The sequence below is a fragment of the Labeo rohita genome, chromosome 4, assembly GCF_022985175.1.
Source record: "Labeo rohita strain BAU-BD-2019 chromosome 4, IGBB_LRoh.1.0, whole genome shotgun sequence".
In the NCBI taxonomy this organism is placed as follows: Eukaryota; Metazoa; Chordata; class Actinopteri; order Cypriniformes; family Cyprinidae; genus Labeo; species Labeo rohita.
In genome coordinates this window covers 40,849,727-40,867,826 of record NC_066872.1, presented here as the reverse complement: position 1 = coordinate 40,867,826, position 18,100 = coordinate 40,849,727, and the positions used below count along the sequence as shown (strand labels likewise).

The following is an 18,100-nucleotide window of genomic DNA, read 5'->3' as shown; positions in this document are numbered from 1 at the left end:
TATTTTTGGCTATTGCTACAAATATACCCATGCTACTTAAGATTGGTTTTGTGGTCCAAGGTCAATTTTTTTTGTGCCTATCAAAATTATGCTGCTATAGATTAACTTGAACCTGGATAATCATTTACATTTATTGTTTTCCTGTAGGTTGTGTATTCAAAAACCTCGAATAATCATGTCCATATTTGTAGATGTGTAAAAGTGTGCACTTTATCCATCGCCAATTGGGTTGATTGTGTAAAGTGGTTTCTATGACAGGTGGATGGAGGGGAGGGCTCGCTGACGTCAGCTGAAAAGGAAATTTGGTTCAGGGACAGAGCGCGTTATTACATTTTCATGAGAGATTACAAAGACAACAGCATAAACGGGGGCAATTCTGATTTCATTTCAACTTTAAATGCTGATGATGCCGAGACGAGAGGGAAGTTAGGCGGATTAGAGGAAACAAATATTTATTTTCCGTCCTCATTTCGCCCCTGGAAACCGCATTAGAATTTGAATTCCACAGTGTTAATTTGATAGTTGGCCGGGAGCCTGCCCCTCTTTTCCCTGTTAATAGGTTGCACCGAGTGTGTGTGTGTTACTGAGAGAAGCATGAAGAACATTTTGGCATATGGTGTTGAGATGAATATTTAAACAGTACCAATCTGCTTTCTGTATGATCTCACAGATGCAGTTTAGAAACTCATTTTCAACTCTTTTCATAATTCACTCTTCGTGTAAGTGTGTGCGCAAGTGTGATTCAATCAGATATGGACTGTTTTCTTCATGCATGTTAGACCCTCAGGCACTACTGCACAGTATGACACGATTTACAGCAGTGGAACGAGAGAAATGAGGACTAGATGAGGACAGAGAAAGGGGACGAACTAAGGGCGTCTGCACACTGCAGCAGAGAGCGCTGTAAATCCACTGACTACAATAGAGATGGTGCATCGCGAGGACATAGAGCAGGACTGTTCAATTAAAGTCCAAAAGGTCTCTACGGTTTCCTTCCCTGCAAAGGTCTATATAATCATAAGTTACACTGGCAGGAGTCAATAAGGCTTGGAAATGAAACAAGCGATGTGCATTGGAGAAATATATATACTGGAAATGGTCAGGTTGGCCTATAATAAGCCTACATACGTTCTAAAAAATTAAGATTCCAAAACGGAACCTTTTCGCAATGATGTCATAGAACTTTAAACGAACAGTTCTTAAAGGATTAGTTCACTTCCAGAATAAAAATTTCCTGATAATTTACTCACCCTGATGTCATCTAAGATGATCATGTCTTCAGTCGAAAAGAAATTAAGGTTTTTGAATAAAACATTCCAGGATTTTTCTCCATATAGTGGACTTCAGTGGTGGCCAATGGGTTTAAGGTCCAAGGTCCAAACTGCAGTTTCAAATGCAGCTTCAGAGGACTCTAAACGATCCCAGTCAAGGAATAAGGGTCTTATCTTGCAAAATGATGGGTCACTTTCTAAAAAAAATATACAATTTCTATTCTTTTTAACCACTAATGCTCATCTTGCACTGTGTATGTGTGACTTTATGCATTACGTAATCATGTTGGAAAAGTCACATGCGGTTAGTTCTTCGTCTGTGTACTCTAGTACAAAAAGGAAGGGTTGGGTGAAAATCTCCATCTCATTTTCTTCTCCAACTTAAAAATTGTCCAACATCAATATTTTACCCTTTTTTAAAAGTTTGACGAGTACGAGCTAGTACAAGATGAGCATTTGTGGTTAAAAAGCGTTGAAACTGCAGTTTGGACCTTTAACCCGTTAGCCACTATTAAAATCAACTTTTTAAAAATTCCATTTTCCTAAGAAACCTTTTTTTTCCGACTAAAGAAAGACAGACATGAACGTCTTGGATGACATAGCGGTGAGTAAAATTTTTGGACATTTTTATTCTGGAACTGACCTAATTTCTAAAAGAACCATTTTTTCTTAATGTGAAGAACACTCAAGAATGTGTTTCCATTATAAAGAACCTTTTGTCCAATGCAAAGGTTCAAATTCTTTACAGAACCATCAATTCCAATAAAGAACTTGTAGTCAAAATGTAATCAAAATAGTCTCCAAAACTGCTGCTTCGTCCAGTATACACTTGAAAAGGTGCAAATGTGCATTTGGCACCTTAAGGAGCCATTTCTAATGAGTAAAACTTGATTTTCAACAGAAATTGGTTTTCTTGGGCAATTTTACACATAAGTGTTAGTTTTGCTTTCAGCTGTGTCCTACATATAGATCAAAACAAAATATAACAAACCACAAAACCAGGGTCAATTTTTTGAAATTGAGATTTATACATCTTATAAGCTGAAGCTGAATAAATAAGCTTTCCATTGATGTATAATATGCTAGAATAGGTCAATATTTGGCCGAGATACAACTATTTGAAAACTGGAATCTGAGAATGCAAAAAAAAAATAAAAATAAAAATAAAAATATTGAGAAAAGTTGTCCAAATGAAGTTCGTAGCAATGCATAATACTAATCAAAAGTTATGTTTTGATATATTTACAGTAGAAAATGTGCAAAATATCTTCATTTTAACTCATGCAATGTATTGTTGGCTATTGCTACAAATATGCCCGTGCTACTTACGACTCGTTTTGAGGTCCAGGGTCACAAATTAGGTGGCATGAAACTCTTAAGAGTTATTTAATGCATATTTTGTGTGTATATATGCATCAGCAGTGCATCAATTTTTTGAGAAACTCACCAGACTAGAAACAAAAGCGAGTGGATCTCCATCCAGGAGGGGGCGTTATAGTCCTAGTAGTTTGAAAACGACCCCTGCTCACCACACCAAGTCCAGTCTGAGATTTTCAGTACGCATTAATGTGCTCAGAAAAGCTGGAATTGCACTAATGCACATGTCTGCACACTCTCCAGCTCAGAGCTTAAATTTGCCTAATTGCATGTAGTAGTTTGAATTTAAATAAGAATGGCTGGCTAATGCAGGCGTAGGAGATCAAGAGGCCAAACGTCACTGAGTTCTTTGCCGAGGGTCCATTGTGAGACAGCTTGGTCTCTGCACTTACAGGGACAAGATAATCATTTTTTTTCCTCCTGTACTCAGATCAGTTTTGCACTGTGGTGGGTTTGTCTTATTAGAGTCGACATGCAGCACCCCCTACAGGATGGTTCATATAAATTACAGCCTTGTAGATGTTCTACTATTACTGCTAATATTTTAATATGCATTTAAATAATTACATTTATATTGTGGTCTCTCTCTTACTTTCTGTCTCTTTCCAGTGTGTCTGGAGGAGAGTTGTTCGACCGGATCGTGGAGAAGGGTTTCTACACAGAGAAAGATGCTAGTACACTTATCAGACAAGTACTCGATGCTGTAAACTACCTCCACAGTATGGGCATCGTACACAGAGATCTAAAGGTGAACGAAAAACACCCACATTCACAGTTTTGCACTGGTTTGATGTTTGGTTTCAGTACGAGTGCATTTTCTCTCTTCAGCCGGAGAATCTGCTCTATTTCAACCCTCAAGACGGCTCAAAGATCATGATCAGTGATTTCGGTCTGTCTAAGATGGAGGGGACAGGTGATGTCATGTCCACAGCCTGTGGCACACCGGGATACGTGGGTAAGTTCGTATGAAAGAGAAATTCAGATCATGTACTGTATATACAAATGTGTGTATATTGGAGCTATTGGAAGGTGATGGCATGGGATGCATGTGTCGGTTCATTTGTGTGTGGCCTGTATCTGCACTTAAAGCGCCTTCTTATCTCAGACCGACAGAACTGCCCCAGAGTCGCCTGCTTTCCCCCTTGCGATTAGAGCGACTGCAACACTCTGAGCCAACATGGCCGTATGTGATGCTGCATGTGAAATAAGCACACACAGGCTGGATAGAAACATCTTTGAACATTCTGTTTAGAAAATACTGAATTAGAAAAGTAACTTTCATATTATGTGGTCAGGCATTTTGCTTTAAAAAATAGCTTTTGTTAACCAAAACTGAAGCTAAAATATTTATTTTAAGCTATAAATATTTAATTTGAATTCAGTATTTATACTATTGAATTAGAAAAAATTGAAATGAAATATAAATATTATATTTAAATATTAATTATATATGTATATTAAAAATTAATATTTGATTAAAAGCATAAAAGGAAATTAGGAATATTGTCTTGGCAAATAACTGAAATAGTTTAAGTGAAGTACTAAAAAAAAAAAAAAAAATGTAAATAAAAATAAAGCTTAACAGATCACATGGACACAAAAACGAATGGAAAAAAATTACAAAAACATAAAATTCAAATGATTAAAACTAAAATTGAAAATTGAAAATAAAAAGTCAAAGCAAATTCAAAATATTAATAAGTAATATTATATTATAATACTAAAACATACTAAATACTCAAATAACAGTAGGTGGTACAGTGGTTGATCAAATGGTAATATCATGGTATTTTAATTCATAGCATAATAATTTATGATTTCTCTATTGAGATACCAAGTTTTACCAGGGTAAATATCTAAAAAACAATATCTGATAGCATAATAATAATAATAATAATAATAATAATAATTATTATTATTATTATTGATAATAATAATAATAATAATAATTAATATTTTGAATTAGCTTTGACATTGTCTTAAGTTTTCATTTTTAGTTTTAGTAATTTTATTATATTTTTATTATATTTTTATTGTCAGTACTATTAAGTTTTAGAGTTTAGAGTTTAGAGTTCTATTAAGCTTTATTTTTATTTCAGTTTTAATTTGAGTAATTTTAGTACTTATTTTACTTATTTTATTTTAGTTAGTTTTTATGTTTTTATCCGTTATGCTTATTATTATTATTATAATTATTATTATTATTATTATTATTATTATACTTTACAATAATGAATTTGTTAACATTTGTTAACAATGCTTTATTTGGAAATAAAGCATTAATTATAATTAACTAACAACATTTTTTAACAGCTTTCATTAATCAAGGTTAAATTGCAATTTATAAATATACTATTTCTAAGGATTTCATTGTTAAAATAATGTTTGTTCATAATACAATAATTGTTAATTTAGTGAAACATTGAAGACATTCTGTAAAAATGGACAACCAATAATGATAAACACTGTATACTGTAACTGTTCATTGTTATCTAATGCTATAACTAATGTTAACAAATTAAACCTTATTGATGCCAAAATGCAGACATGCATTTATTTAAATAATCAGTGAAGCAAACATAACAATGAAATGAATAAGATCCTGTAAGAGTTACTACATGGTTGAATATCTCCTCTCGTGACTCCATCACATACCATAACTAAACCAGAGTAAAGTCACTGGTGTTTCCTACATGCCTCTTCACGCATGTGTGTTTAAGGCAGTCTTTACGGGCAGGTTTCCATGGTAACTGTGTTTAAACGGCGCTGTGGCACTATAAAACGATTCCTCAACCAGTTGCATCCTGGACCGGGGTCAGACGCTGCTGTGCGTGAGCTTTCTCCTCAATGGAAACACTAGAGCTGAATGAGAGCAGCGCCCAGGCATGCATTCAGTGTGTTTGTATGAGTGCGTGTGTCTGGAATGCCCTCTTTTTGTCTTTAAATGGTAACAATCTCACACCAAGCTCTCCAAATCAAATTTAGGGATCAGCCGCTGTCATCCTTTTCTATCCTTTAGCTTCTCATCTTTCGCTCTATTTTCGTTTCACCTCTCTCATGCACACGCATCTCTTTAGTAGACACTCCAGATGTGATGATGGGATTATATTGATCATAGCCTCGAAATAGCCCGTCTTGGAAAACATCCATTCCTCCAGTCCTTAGACAGGAATGAACTGTTTAGTTTTAATAGGGAGATGAACTGGAGCAGGTTTTGTTTACACATACTCAATTAAACCGTAAAAAAAAGCCCATATGACCTAATGCTGTCTGTATGTGTTTGTGTGCTTGTAGCCATGATACTTTCTAATTAGCATGACTAAAACTTGAACAAAATGTACAAAATAGTATAACGTTACAAACTACTTTCTTCAATGAATAACAGATCAGTCACATAGGAGGAAAAATAATAGCCACAGGAATAAATAAAAAAAAAAAGGAATTGCTTTTTTAAATGAACTTTATCGTCTCACAATTCAGACTTTTTTTTCGTGCAATTCTTAATTTATATGTTACAATTCAGACTTTTCCCTTTGCGATTCTTTGTTTATGTCTTACAATTCAGGCTTTTTCATTCCAATTCTTAGTTTATAGGTTAAAATTCAGACATTTTCCTTGCAATTCTTAGTTTATCTTACAATTCAGACTTTTTTTCCTTGCGATTCTTAGTTTATATTTTACAGTTCAGACTTTTTGGTTTGCAATTCTTAGTTTATATGTTAAAATTCAGACATTTTCCTTGCAATTCTTAGTTTATGTCTTGCAACTTATACTTTTTGCCTTGCAATTCTTAGTTTATATGTTAAAATTCAGACATTTTCCTTGCAATTCTTAGTTTATATGTTAAAATTCAGACATTTTCCTTGCAATTCTTAGTTTATCTTACAATTCAGACTTTTTTCCTTGCGATTCTTAGTTTATATTTTACAATTCAGACCTTTTGGTTTGCAGTTCTTAGTTTATATGTTAAAATTTAGACATTTTTCTTGCAATTCTTAGTTTACATGTTTCAATTCAGACTTTTTTGCCTTGCAGTACTTAGTTTATAGGTTATAATTCAGACAATTGCCTTACAATTCTTGATTTATATCTTACAATTAAAAAAATTACCTTGTAATTTTTAGTTTATATGTTAAAATTAAGACTTTTCCCTTGCAATTCTTATTTTTTCTTACAATTCAGACTTTTTGCTTTGCAATTCTTAGTTAATATCTTACAATTTAGACTTTTTTTCCTTGCGATTCTTAGTTTATATGTTAAAATTTAGACATTTTCCTTCCAAGTCTTAGTTTATCTTATACAATTCTGACTTTATGCTTTGCAATTCTTAGTTTTAGATCTTAAAATTCAGACTTTTTCCTTGCAATTCTTAGTTTATATGTTAAAATTGGACTTTTCCCTTGCAATTCTTATTTTTTTACAATTCAGACCTTTTGCTTTGCAATTCTTAGTTTACATCTTATAATTCAGAGTTTTTTCCATGCATTTCTTAGTTCACATCTTACAATTCAGATTTTTTCCTTGCAATTCTTAGTTTACATCTTGTAATTCAGACTTTTTCCCCCTTGCAATTCTTAGTTTATATGTTAAAATTCAGACATTTTCCTTGCAATTCTTAGTTTGTTAAAATTCAGACTTTTTCCATGCAATTCTTAGTTTATATCTTAAAATGTTTTGCTTTTTTTGCAAGAATTGCAAGATATGAAGTGCCAAATATAAACTTGCAGTTCTGCGAAAAAGGCAGAATTTTGAGATACAAACTAGCAATAGCAAGAAAAAAAGTCAGAATTGTAAAATAAAAACTCACAGTACCTTTTTCATTTCCTTTTTTATACCATGGCAGATGCAAAAGGTCAGAATTGCAAGATGTAAATACTTAAATATTTGGTTAATATTTTATTTATTTACGTTTTCACTCTGTTTTTTTGTTTGTTTGTTTGTTTTATTAATAAGCTGTTATATTATTTTATCATTATGTGCAAGTTTACTGTTGTCATCCTTTGTTCATCTTTTCAATGGTACAGTATTAAATATATATCGCTCAGTGTTTAAGTATTTGCTCTGAAGATCATTTAAAATAAGTTATTTGACAAGTATATTAGTATGCTTCATGTAGATGTATGTATAATGACCAAATAAAAACTGAAATTCACAAAGCTGCTCAATGCCAGCAAAATAACAGTAAATATATTGTAAATATTTAACACATAACACAGCCCTAATTGAGATCCTTGTTCTTTGTTTCAGATGCTTTTCTTCTTCTGCTTTTTTAATTATATAATCTGCCAATTATCTGAAATACACTGCCCTCGTAAACAGCTTTAATGAAGCACATTTTCAAAGAGTCGCTTCACTTTAGTTGAAGTACTTTATGAATTATGCATCGCAGGCTATAGTTTAAAAGTGTCTTTCTCATCACTGCTACCTGTGTGTTTTTAGGAGCTGCTGTTCAAAGGTCACAGAGCTTCTATCATTTCTAATGGAAATGTACCTGTTTCATTTTAAGAGCTTTTCGAAACGCAGCTTTCATGAGGAACAGACTGGTCCGGCACGCACACACACAATAGGCGACTCTAGGATAAGTTGAAGCCTTAAACCACAGAACCAAAGCTTTTGTGTCGTGAGTGAAAGCTTGTTTCCTGAAGGGGGGAAGAAAATGTCTAGAGGCAGAAAATGGAGAATAATAGAATAAATTTAGGACTCAGGAGCCTCAACCTCCTGTGGAGAATAACTGGATTATAAGTATGCGCGTGTGCGTGAAGGTGTGTGTGTGTGCCAAAAAAATATGCTTGACTGCTTTCTCAGACACCTGCACTCATATATATACTCACAAAAACATGTTCAGGATGATGATTTGTCTCAATCTGATGTTTGTTTCTCTCTTCTCAGCTCCAGAAGTTCTCGCTCAGAAGCCGTACAGTAAAGCTGTGGACTGCTGGTCTATCGGGGTCATTGCCTACATCCTGTGAGTACCCACAATGCCGCACTTGTCCTTTCATATGTAAGCTTAGGAATCCTTTAGCTAAGAAACTTTCAGATGAAGAAAATGTTTGCACAATATCACTGGACTACTGAGTAAATGACCCATCCAGATGAGCTACAGATGTTGTGCCCCACTTTACTCAGACTCCTTATATGGGCTTATTGTTGTGGTGCAGTCTGAGCGAGTCTGAGTCATTAAAACAAAAGAGAGAGTTTGTGTCTCACAAATATTTGAGATGTTGATTAATGGAAGATTTCTGGATTTTCTCTGATTTCTCAGCAGACGGGAACACTTTCTTACCAATAAACACTGCAGTTACAATGGTACAGGGACGGTATGAGATGCGAATGATACTGATATTTAGTGAACTCTTATATAACATGTTTTTTTTAACATACTTACAGGGTGATTTGTAATAAATATATTAGTATTTATGTATTTGCTCTGAAACCATTTCAACCAAGTAGATTAAAAGTGTTTAAATTTAATAACTAAAACAGCAAAATTTTATATATGTAGATGTGTATATACATTGCCGTTCAAAAGTTTGGGATCAGTATGATTTTTAATGTTTGTTAAAGAAGTCTCTTATGCTCATCAAGACTGCATTTATTTGATGATTAAATCATTTATTATAACTGCATTTATTTGATGAAAATGATTAATAATATTATGAAATATTATTCCAATTTAACAGTTTTTTATTTTAATATACATTAAAATATAATTTATTTCTGTAATGCAAAGCAATATTTTCAGCATCATTACTCCAGTCTTCAGTGTCGCACGATCCTTCAGAAATCATTCTAATATGCTGATTTATTCTAACAATAATCTTTTCTAACAATATAGATCTTCACTATCACTTTTTATCATTTTAACACATCCTTGCTGAATAAAAAGTATTAATTTTTTGCAAAGAAAGAAAGTTTAAATTTACTGACCCCAAACTTTGAACAGTAGTGCATATTGTTACAAAAGATTTCTGTTTTAAGTAAATGCTTTTTTTAGTGTTTTTTTACATCAAAGAATCCTGGAAAAAAGTATCACAGGTTTCAAAAAAACATTACGTGACACAGCTGTTTCCAACATTGATAATAAATCAGCATATTAGAATGATTTCTGAAAAATCATTTGACACTGAAGACTGGAGTAAGAATGCTGAAAATTCAGCTTTAATTCACAAGAATAAATTATATTTTAAAGTTTATTAAAACAGAAAACCGCTATTTTAAGTGTAAATATTATTTCAAAATATTACTGTTTTTTTTCTGTATTTTTAATTAAATAAACACAGCCTTGATGAGCAGAAAAGTCTTTTTTACAAAAACATTAAAAATCTTACTGATCCCAGACTTTTGAATTGGCAGTGTATATTTAAATATTTATATTATAATATACATTTTTATATAAAAATGTTTTTGTAGTTTTTCACCAAATGAACACAACAATCATTTTTATTTATTTGAAGCAAAATTGATAGATAAACATATTTTCCCATATCTATATTTGTCTATATTATAGTACATACACTTTAATATCTTTTAAAAAGTACTAAAATACTAAGTACTTTTTTGGTTATTTATTTAGGTAAGAAAATCTGTACATAAAAAGCAATATTTATCCAACCTTTTTTTTTAACATTTTATTATATAAAAAACACCATGTGGACTTCCATGAACATTTTTGAGTGATGACTTGCTCCCGGAATCAGAATTTTGAATTGATTCATTTGGAACAGTTTGAACTGATCCATGAAAAAGAATCAAACTAACCCAAGAGTCTTAAAAATCTTACACTCTCGAGTCTTTAGGAAATCTACTGGCCAAATAAAAAGTGTGTTAAATCATTTAAATACTCAAATATTCTTAATTCTGTAGTCATGACTATTCAATAGCCTATAAATTGAATATTTCTCACACCAAAAGTATTGCAATGCCACTGTGATATCTTCATTTCACCCTGTTTTTCTCCCTCTCTATGTTTTCTTCCATTGCTTAGTGTGGAAACGTTCATAAGGATACTGAGAATGTGTCATAAAAGCTGTACATTTAGAATGTGCTGTGGCCATCTGCGCTTCTCTGTTTATATTAGCATTTCACCGACGTAAAAACAAGTGCCGCATCACCTTCTCATATCTTAGTCTGCTGCAGTTCCCCGTGTACATCTGAGTCAATTGTCTTTTGTTTTGGTCTTTCGATCCCGACCGCTCTGGGGCGACTCCTGTGCCAACATAAACACTCACACTGTCTGTCAACAAACTGCTGAAGCTGTCGTTCAGATAGCGCTTCCCATCACTCCCACTCACAGCTGCCCTGATCTGATGTATTCATGTTTATGATTGAGTTTGTTTACTGTTTTTACTTTTGCTCAGGTTAACCGTTAGTTAAAGGGAAAGTTCACCCAAAAATGACAATTCTGTCATTAATTACTTACCCTAATGTCATTTCAAACCCATAAGACTTTGTTCATCTTCATAATTTTTAACTCCCATAATGTAATATGTCTCTTTGTTCACACAAAATTAAAATGTACTCTCCCTCAGGTCATACAACAGCTGATAAAAACATCACAATACTTCTCAAGTAATCCACACAACAGATCAAGCACTGTTTACAAGTGAAAACGGTCCAAAAAAGTAAACTAAACACATATGTCGGTGGAATTTGATGCGAGAGGACAACATGGGATGAACTTTTTATGTGGATTACTAGAGTTATGTGGATTATTGGTAGATTAATGTTTTTAATTGCCTGTTTTCAGCAAATTTTGTTTTTGGGTGAACTATTCCCTAAACAAGAAAGAAGATTTTTTTTTTAATCAAAATCAAAACTATTCAAAATTATTTGAAGTAAAGCTGAAATAAACTAAAAACTTAAAGATCTTCAATACAGAATTAAGCTTAATTAGTTGGCTATTTCATTTTAAAGCAATAGTTCACCCAAAAATTAAAATTACCCCATGATTTACTCACTTTTTTCTTTCAGATGAATATAATCGGAGTTAAATTAAAAAACGTTCTGGCTCTTCCAAGCTTTATAATGGAAGTGAATGGGTGTTGAGATTTTGAGGCCCAGTAAAGTGCATACATCCATCATAAAAAGTACTCCACACAGCTCCAGGACATTAATAAAGACTTTCTGAAGTGAATCAATGCATTTGTGCAAGAAAAATATCTATATTTAAAACTTTATAAACCGTAAATCTCTAGCTTGTGCTAACTTTGTAAGCGTATTCACGAGAGAGTGGCGTTCCAGTGGATGATGTAGGCATAGCGTAAGGAAAACCAGTCTCCTCTTCATTGTAAAAAATAAAAAACACAATTTGTTGAGTCAGCTTAAAATAATTTGTTACCCTGCTGCCTTAAATTTTTAAGTTCAGTTAACTATAATAAGTTTAGTCAACTTGAAACGTTAAGTTGTACTAAGTAATAACTTAGATATTTGTGTTTGCTAAACTTAACAGATGGGTAAGTAACCCAGCTGCCTTAAAATTTTAAGTTGATTCAACTCAAATATCCAAGTTGTCACTTAGTATAATTTAACATTTCAAGTTGAATAAACTTTTTTTGAGTTGACTGAACTTAAAATTTTAAGGCAGCCAGGTTACAAATTATTTTATGTTGAATCAACAAATTGTTTTTTACAGTGTTGGCTTATATCGAAATCCTCCAACATTTTTCTTTACAAATCCTTGTTTTCTACTTCTAATTTGTGACTGGTGTTTTGCTCTTTCCACTGCGCTTTTGTTTTTACGTCATCTGCTGGAACGCCACTCTCTCGTGGTACAACAGTTAGCAGAAGCTAGAGATTACTACTTATAAGTTGTAAATATGGATATTTTACTTAGACAAATGCATCAGTTTGCTTCAGAAGTCCTACCGGAGCCATGTGGAGTACTTTTTATGATGGATGGATGCACTTTATTGGACTTCAAAATCTCAACACCCATTCACTGCCATTATAAAGCTTCATAGAGCCAGGATATTTTTTAATATAACTCTGACTGTATTCATCTGAAAGAAGAAAGTCATATACACCTAGGTTGACTTAAGGGTGAGTACATCATGGTTTCATATTCATTTTTGGGTGAAATATCCCTGAAAAATGTAAAAATAATAACAAATTCAGAATATTAATAAGCATAAAAGATAAGGGCCTCTGCCCACCTCTTTTCTCGGAGCCAGCTGTCCGCTAGAGCTTGGATTCGGATCTCATGGATGGTTGGCCTCCTCTCAGGTGTGATTATTGCAGTGACAACCGGCCGAAACCGTAGCTAATTCTCTTAGCGTCTGATTAGCTAACCCAACGAGAAGAGAGAAAAACACAAAGCTAATGGGGTCGAAATCAGGCAGAAAATTACCATCACTTTCTCCCCCACTGCCTCCGTTTCCCATGAGGAAAGGTATTTTAATGGCTTTGACGATGGGAGGAGAAAAACATTCCAAGAGATGTGTTGAGGAAATTTGATTTACGTTGATCAGGTTTAATCAGCTGTCTTTCTTTTCAGATTTCCAGCCCATGAGGTTTATTTATGCTTATTTACTAAGCGTAACGTTTACTGTTGAATCAAGGTGTGAGCCGACGTGTTTTTAGAGGATTACGGTGATAATCTAAAGGGATTGTTCACTCAGAAGTGAAAATCTGACATTGTTTATTCAGGACTAATCTCCAGTATGACAAAATAAGTATATAAAAGTAGTCCTTATGATTATATTGCATTATATTACAAATGTTTATATAACTTTGTTTTATTTTACAAGTCATATTTACAACTTTTATAAAGCTTTCATGGGAGCTTGACAAACTGGATCCCATTTGCTTGCATTATAAGAGCAACAAATACGTTCTTCAGAAACAGTGAGAAAAAAAGTCACAGGAGTGAATAAATAATGTCAAAATAGACATTTTTCAGGAGAACTGTCTCTTTAAATATAAATACTGCTGATATAATATACAAGTAGGTCTAGGGGTAGGATTTTCGCAAATATCCCGGACGAGCCCCCAAATTCTGTTATGCTCCCATATGTGACCCTAGACCAGAAAAACAAGTCATAAGGGTCCATTTTTTAAGATTTATGAGATTTATACATCTGAATAAATAAGCTTTTCATTGCTGTATGGTTTGTTAGGATAATACAATATTTGGCCAAGATACAACTATTTGAGGGTGCAAAAAAAAATCTAAATATTGAGAAAATCGGCTTTAAAGTTTTCCAAATTAAGGTTTTAGCAATGCATAATAATAATCAAAAATTAAGCTTTGATATATTTACGAATCATGATCTTTACTTAATATCCTAATGAATTTTTGGCATAAAACAAACATAGCTTTTTTTTTTATTTTGACCCATACAATGTATTTTTGGTTATTGCTACAAATATACTTGTGCTACTTAAGACTGGTTTAGTGGTCCAGGGTCACATCGAAGGTTGTGCATTCAATTCCACAAATATACTGATAATAGGTGTACTTGTGCTGTAAGTATAAATGACGAAATAAATGTATATTTTCTCACAGATTGTGTGGGTACCCTCCCTTTTATGATGAAAATGACTCCAAACTCTTCGAGCAGATCCTGAAAGCGGACTATGAGTTTGATGCGCCGTACTGGGATGATATTTCTGATTCAGGTATGTTCACTCTGGGACGTGTAGAAAAGAAGTAGGTCATGCTAATGGTTTGGTTTATAGGTGTTTAATCTGTAACACACTCACTTACTCATCTATCAGTAACTGCACATGCTGCCAGTAAGAGTGGAAAAATGTTTTACAGGAAACTCTGAGTGCCGTCTCTGGCATTCAGTAAACACCACGGGCATTTGCTCTATGAAATACTTCCAACCTACAAATCAGAGTGCTGTGAATGAATCCAAATTTTGTTGTTAGTCTTTCCACTGATAAACCCAAGCTCTCAGGTTTATCTCACCAATAGGATGGGATGTGGGATAGTGTAGGTTGATAGGGTTCATGCAAATATGATTCCTTGAAATGTCAATGTAGTTTAATGGTTCTATGCTGCTGAACATGCATGTTTTGTATTTTTTAATGCTTAACTTTTATATTTTTATATTTGATATGCAGCAAAAGACTTCATCAGTTGTTTGATGGAAAAGGACCCCTCAAAACGATACACATGTGAACAGGCCCTTCGACATCCCTGGTAAGTCAATACTGTCCTGAAGAGATTCTGTGCTGTACAGGTCCCAACAACAACAGTAATAATATTAATAATAATTATATTATTAATAATAATAGTAATAATAATATTAATTAGTAGTAGTAGTAGTAGTAGTAGTATTTATTTATAATAATAATAATTTTTAAAATAGTTATTTAATAATAATAATAATTATTATTATTATTTAGAATGTAAAAAATTACATTAAAATTATTATTTTTCTAAATATTAATAATAATACTTTAGAATTGAAACTCCTTTGTATAAAAGCAATAATTTTTAATTAAATGAATTAATAATAATAATTTAGCGTAAAACTATTAAGTAATAAATCTAATTTTAAATTATTTAAAAAGATCATTTAATAAAATGTAAAAATGATTTTATTATTATTATTTAGAGTGTTTATTATTTAGAGTAAAATGCAATTACAATTATTTTTTAAATATTAATAATTAATACTCGAGTTGAAACTCCTTTTAATAAAAGCAATAATTTTAAATTAAATGAATGATAATAATTTGGCATAAGAATTATTTATTATTTAAGTAATAAATACAATTTAAAATAGTTTAAAAAGATAATTTTAAATAAAAATGAAAAATGATTGTATTATTATTATTATTACTTATAATGAAACTAAAAATGAAATTAATTACATTTAAATGGTTATTATATATATATATATATTTCAAATGTTAATTAATAATTTATAAAAGCAATAATTTTTAACTAAATGATTTAATAATAATTTAGCATAAAACTATTAAGTAATAACTCAAATTTGAAAGGATTTAAAAAGATAATTTTAAACAAAAATGTAAAAATTATTATTATTATTATTATTATTATTATTATTATTATTAGAGTGAAAATTAATTAATTTATATATTTTTATACAGCAATAATTTTCAATTAAAATTAATTAATTAATAATAATAATAATAATAATTTAGCATTTAACTATTATTTATAGTTTTGTGCTAAATTTACCCAAATGATTAAGTAATTAATTTTATTATTATTATTAAGTAGTAATTAATAAACTAATACTTCAGTCGAAAATTTTCAGCATAATACAGCAGTGATTTTAAAATAAATAATATCAAAGTTATTAATTAATTTCTTACAAATAATAAAGTACATTAGCTTCGCTGTAGGTCATATTATCTTGATGTCGAATTTAATAGAGATCCATTTGTAACAGCAACAAGTAGGTCTCTGCAGATCATTGCTCTTTATGATTTGCTTTTATTTTCTTGTCTGACTGTCATTCAGGTCCTCAAAGACACTTAAGCTGTACCTGAACAATTAAACCGTGACCTCATAAACAGCATTTAGAGACAGAGCTTTATTTCTCTTTATTAGTGCAGCATTTCATTCGTATTAGATTGAGCCGCTCTCTGCGTCAGCCGGGGATTGCGCGTGCGTTCGGAGTATCGGCCTGCATTCGGTCTCTCTATTATCATGCACCGAGATCTCTCTCAAGGGCAGGAGGGAAGCTACTGAATAAACGCTAGCCAATTAAGACACTGCGCCCTAATCTCACATTATGTATTCCAAAGCGCTAATCGACAATTAGCACATCCTCTACAGACACCTTTAACAAGCCTTTACCAAACACAGAAGTCTGAAAAACTGAAGAACGCAACAGAAGGATCGAAAACCATAGGGGATTCACACACTTCAGAGTAATTCAAAGTGCTCCTTGAGAGGAAAGGAGGTCACTGGGTGCAAAATTTTGACTTTGTTGTTTCGCTTTCCAGGATCGCAGGAGACACAGCGCTCTGCAAGAACATCCACGAGTCCGTCAGTAGACAAATGCGCAAAAACTTTGCAAAAAGCAAATGGAGAGTGAGTAGAAGAAGAATACATTGAATATTGTGTAGCTACATGTTTTTGCTTTATTATGCATAATAAGTTTTGGGCCTTATTGTGCTTCTCTTTGACCTTGACTTCTCATTTTTCCACATATCAGCAAGCCTTCAACGCCACGGCCGTGGTTCGCCACATGAGGAGACTGCAGTTGGGCAGCAGCATGGGGAGCAGCATGGACCAGTCGAATAACGCCAACCAGAACCGCATACTGAACGCCAACCAGACCCCAACCGTACCGCCCAACACCACACCAAACTCCACTCCGGCACTTACCCAAAACCACAAACCTGGTCCCAACGCAAACGCCGTTCTCATTAACGATATGGCTGCAGGAACCACCTCTATACCACGCAAAGACTGTAAGTATAAGCCATATACTAGTCAAATTAATCAACATCAATATTGCAATAATTTAGATGCAGTTTTAAACGTAATTTAAATAATTTCCTAAAACAATAGGCTCATTTTAGACCCACTTCTGTCAGGAATGTGTTCAGTTTTCATTTTAATTGTAGTTTTATTTTTTGTACTTTGTGTTACTATTATTTAGGTATTGTTATTTAGGAATTATATTATTAATTATATTATATTATATTATAATTAATTTAGTTTAAGTTATTTATTTTTCTGGTAATTTTAGTGCTTCAACTTGCAAAGACAACATTTTAAACTTTTCGTCTAATAGTTATATTTAATTTTATTTCAGATTAATTTTATTTAAAACTTTTTTTATATAGTTTTATTTTATTTTTTGTTTTATTTTATTATTTCAGTTTAGTGTCAGTTATTTATTTCTAGTATTTTATAGCAACATTTTAAATTTTTCCTCTAATATTTATATTTAATTTTATTAATTTTAGTTATTTATTTCCGGTAATTTTATTTCCGGCAAGCACAGCATTATTAATTTTTCCTCTAATATTTGTATTTAATTTTATTTCAGCTTCATTTTAATTAACGAAAAAAGTTTTATTTGATTTTATTTCATTTTTTATTATTTCTGTTTAGTTTTAGTTATTTTATTTTTCTTTCATTTAGTGCTTCAACTTGCAAAGTCAACATATTTAATTTTCCTCTAATATTTATATTTAATTTATTTCAGCTTCATTTTAATTAAAAACTTTTATTTTATTTTATTTTTAAAAACATTCCTGTAATATTTATATTAAATTTTATTTAATTATTATAAAAATATTATTTACAGCTTTAAGTTGCCAAGAATAAAATTATTTTTAATTACTTTTCCATGTTGTGGTAACAAAACACTTATATTTAAAACTAAGTTTGAACTTCATCAGTGACTGTCAAAACGATGGCTCTTTCACCTTTTCAAAAACAAACAAACAAACTAAAATAACCATTTTACGCCATTTAAGAGCATATGTGTGAATATATTCAGATACCATCTAGA

General features: G+C 31.9%; 1 protein-coding gene across 1 annotated transcript in view; it reads left to right on the top strand.

Moving 5' to 3' along the window:
• camk1da (calcium/calmodulin-dependent protein kinase 1Da) overlaps positions 1-18,100 on the top strand; it is a 71,300-nt gene that overhangs the window by 47,179 nt on the left and 6,021 nt on the right. Inside the window, exons 4-10 of the mRNA XM_051107333.1 lie at positions 3,258-3,396; positions 3,477-3,603; positions 8,538-8,613; positions 14,152-14,264; positions 14,715-14,793; positions 16,578-16,665; positions 16,790-17,048. Coding sequence (XP_050963290.1) covers positions 3,258-3,396; positions 3,477-3,603; positions 8,538-8,613; positions 14,152-14,264; positions 14,715-14,793; positions 16,578-16,665; positions 16,790-17,048 — 881 coding nt within the window. The remainder of the gene's footprint in view (positions 1-3,257; positions 3,397-3,476; positions 3,604-8,537; positions 8,614-14,151; positions 14,265-14,714; positions 14,794-16,577; positions 16,666-16,789; positions 17,049-18,100) is intronic.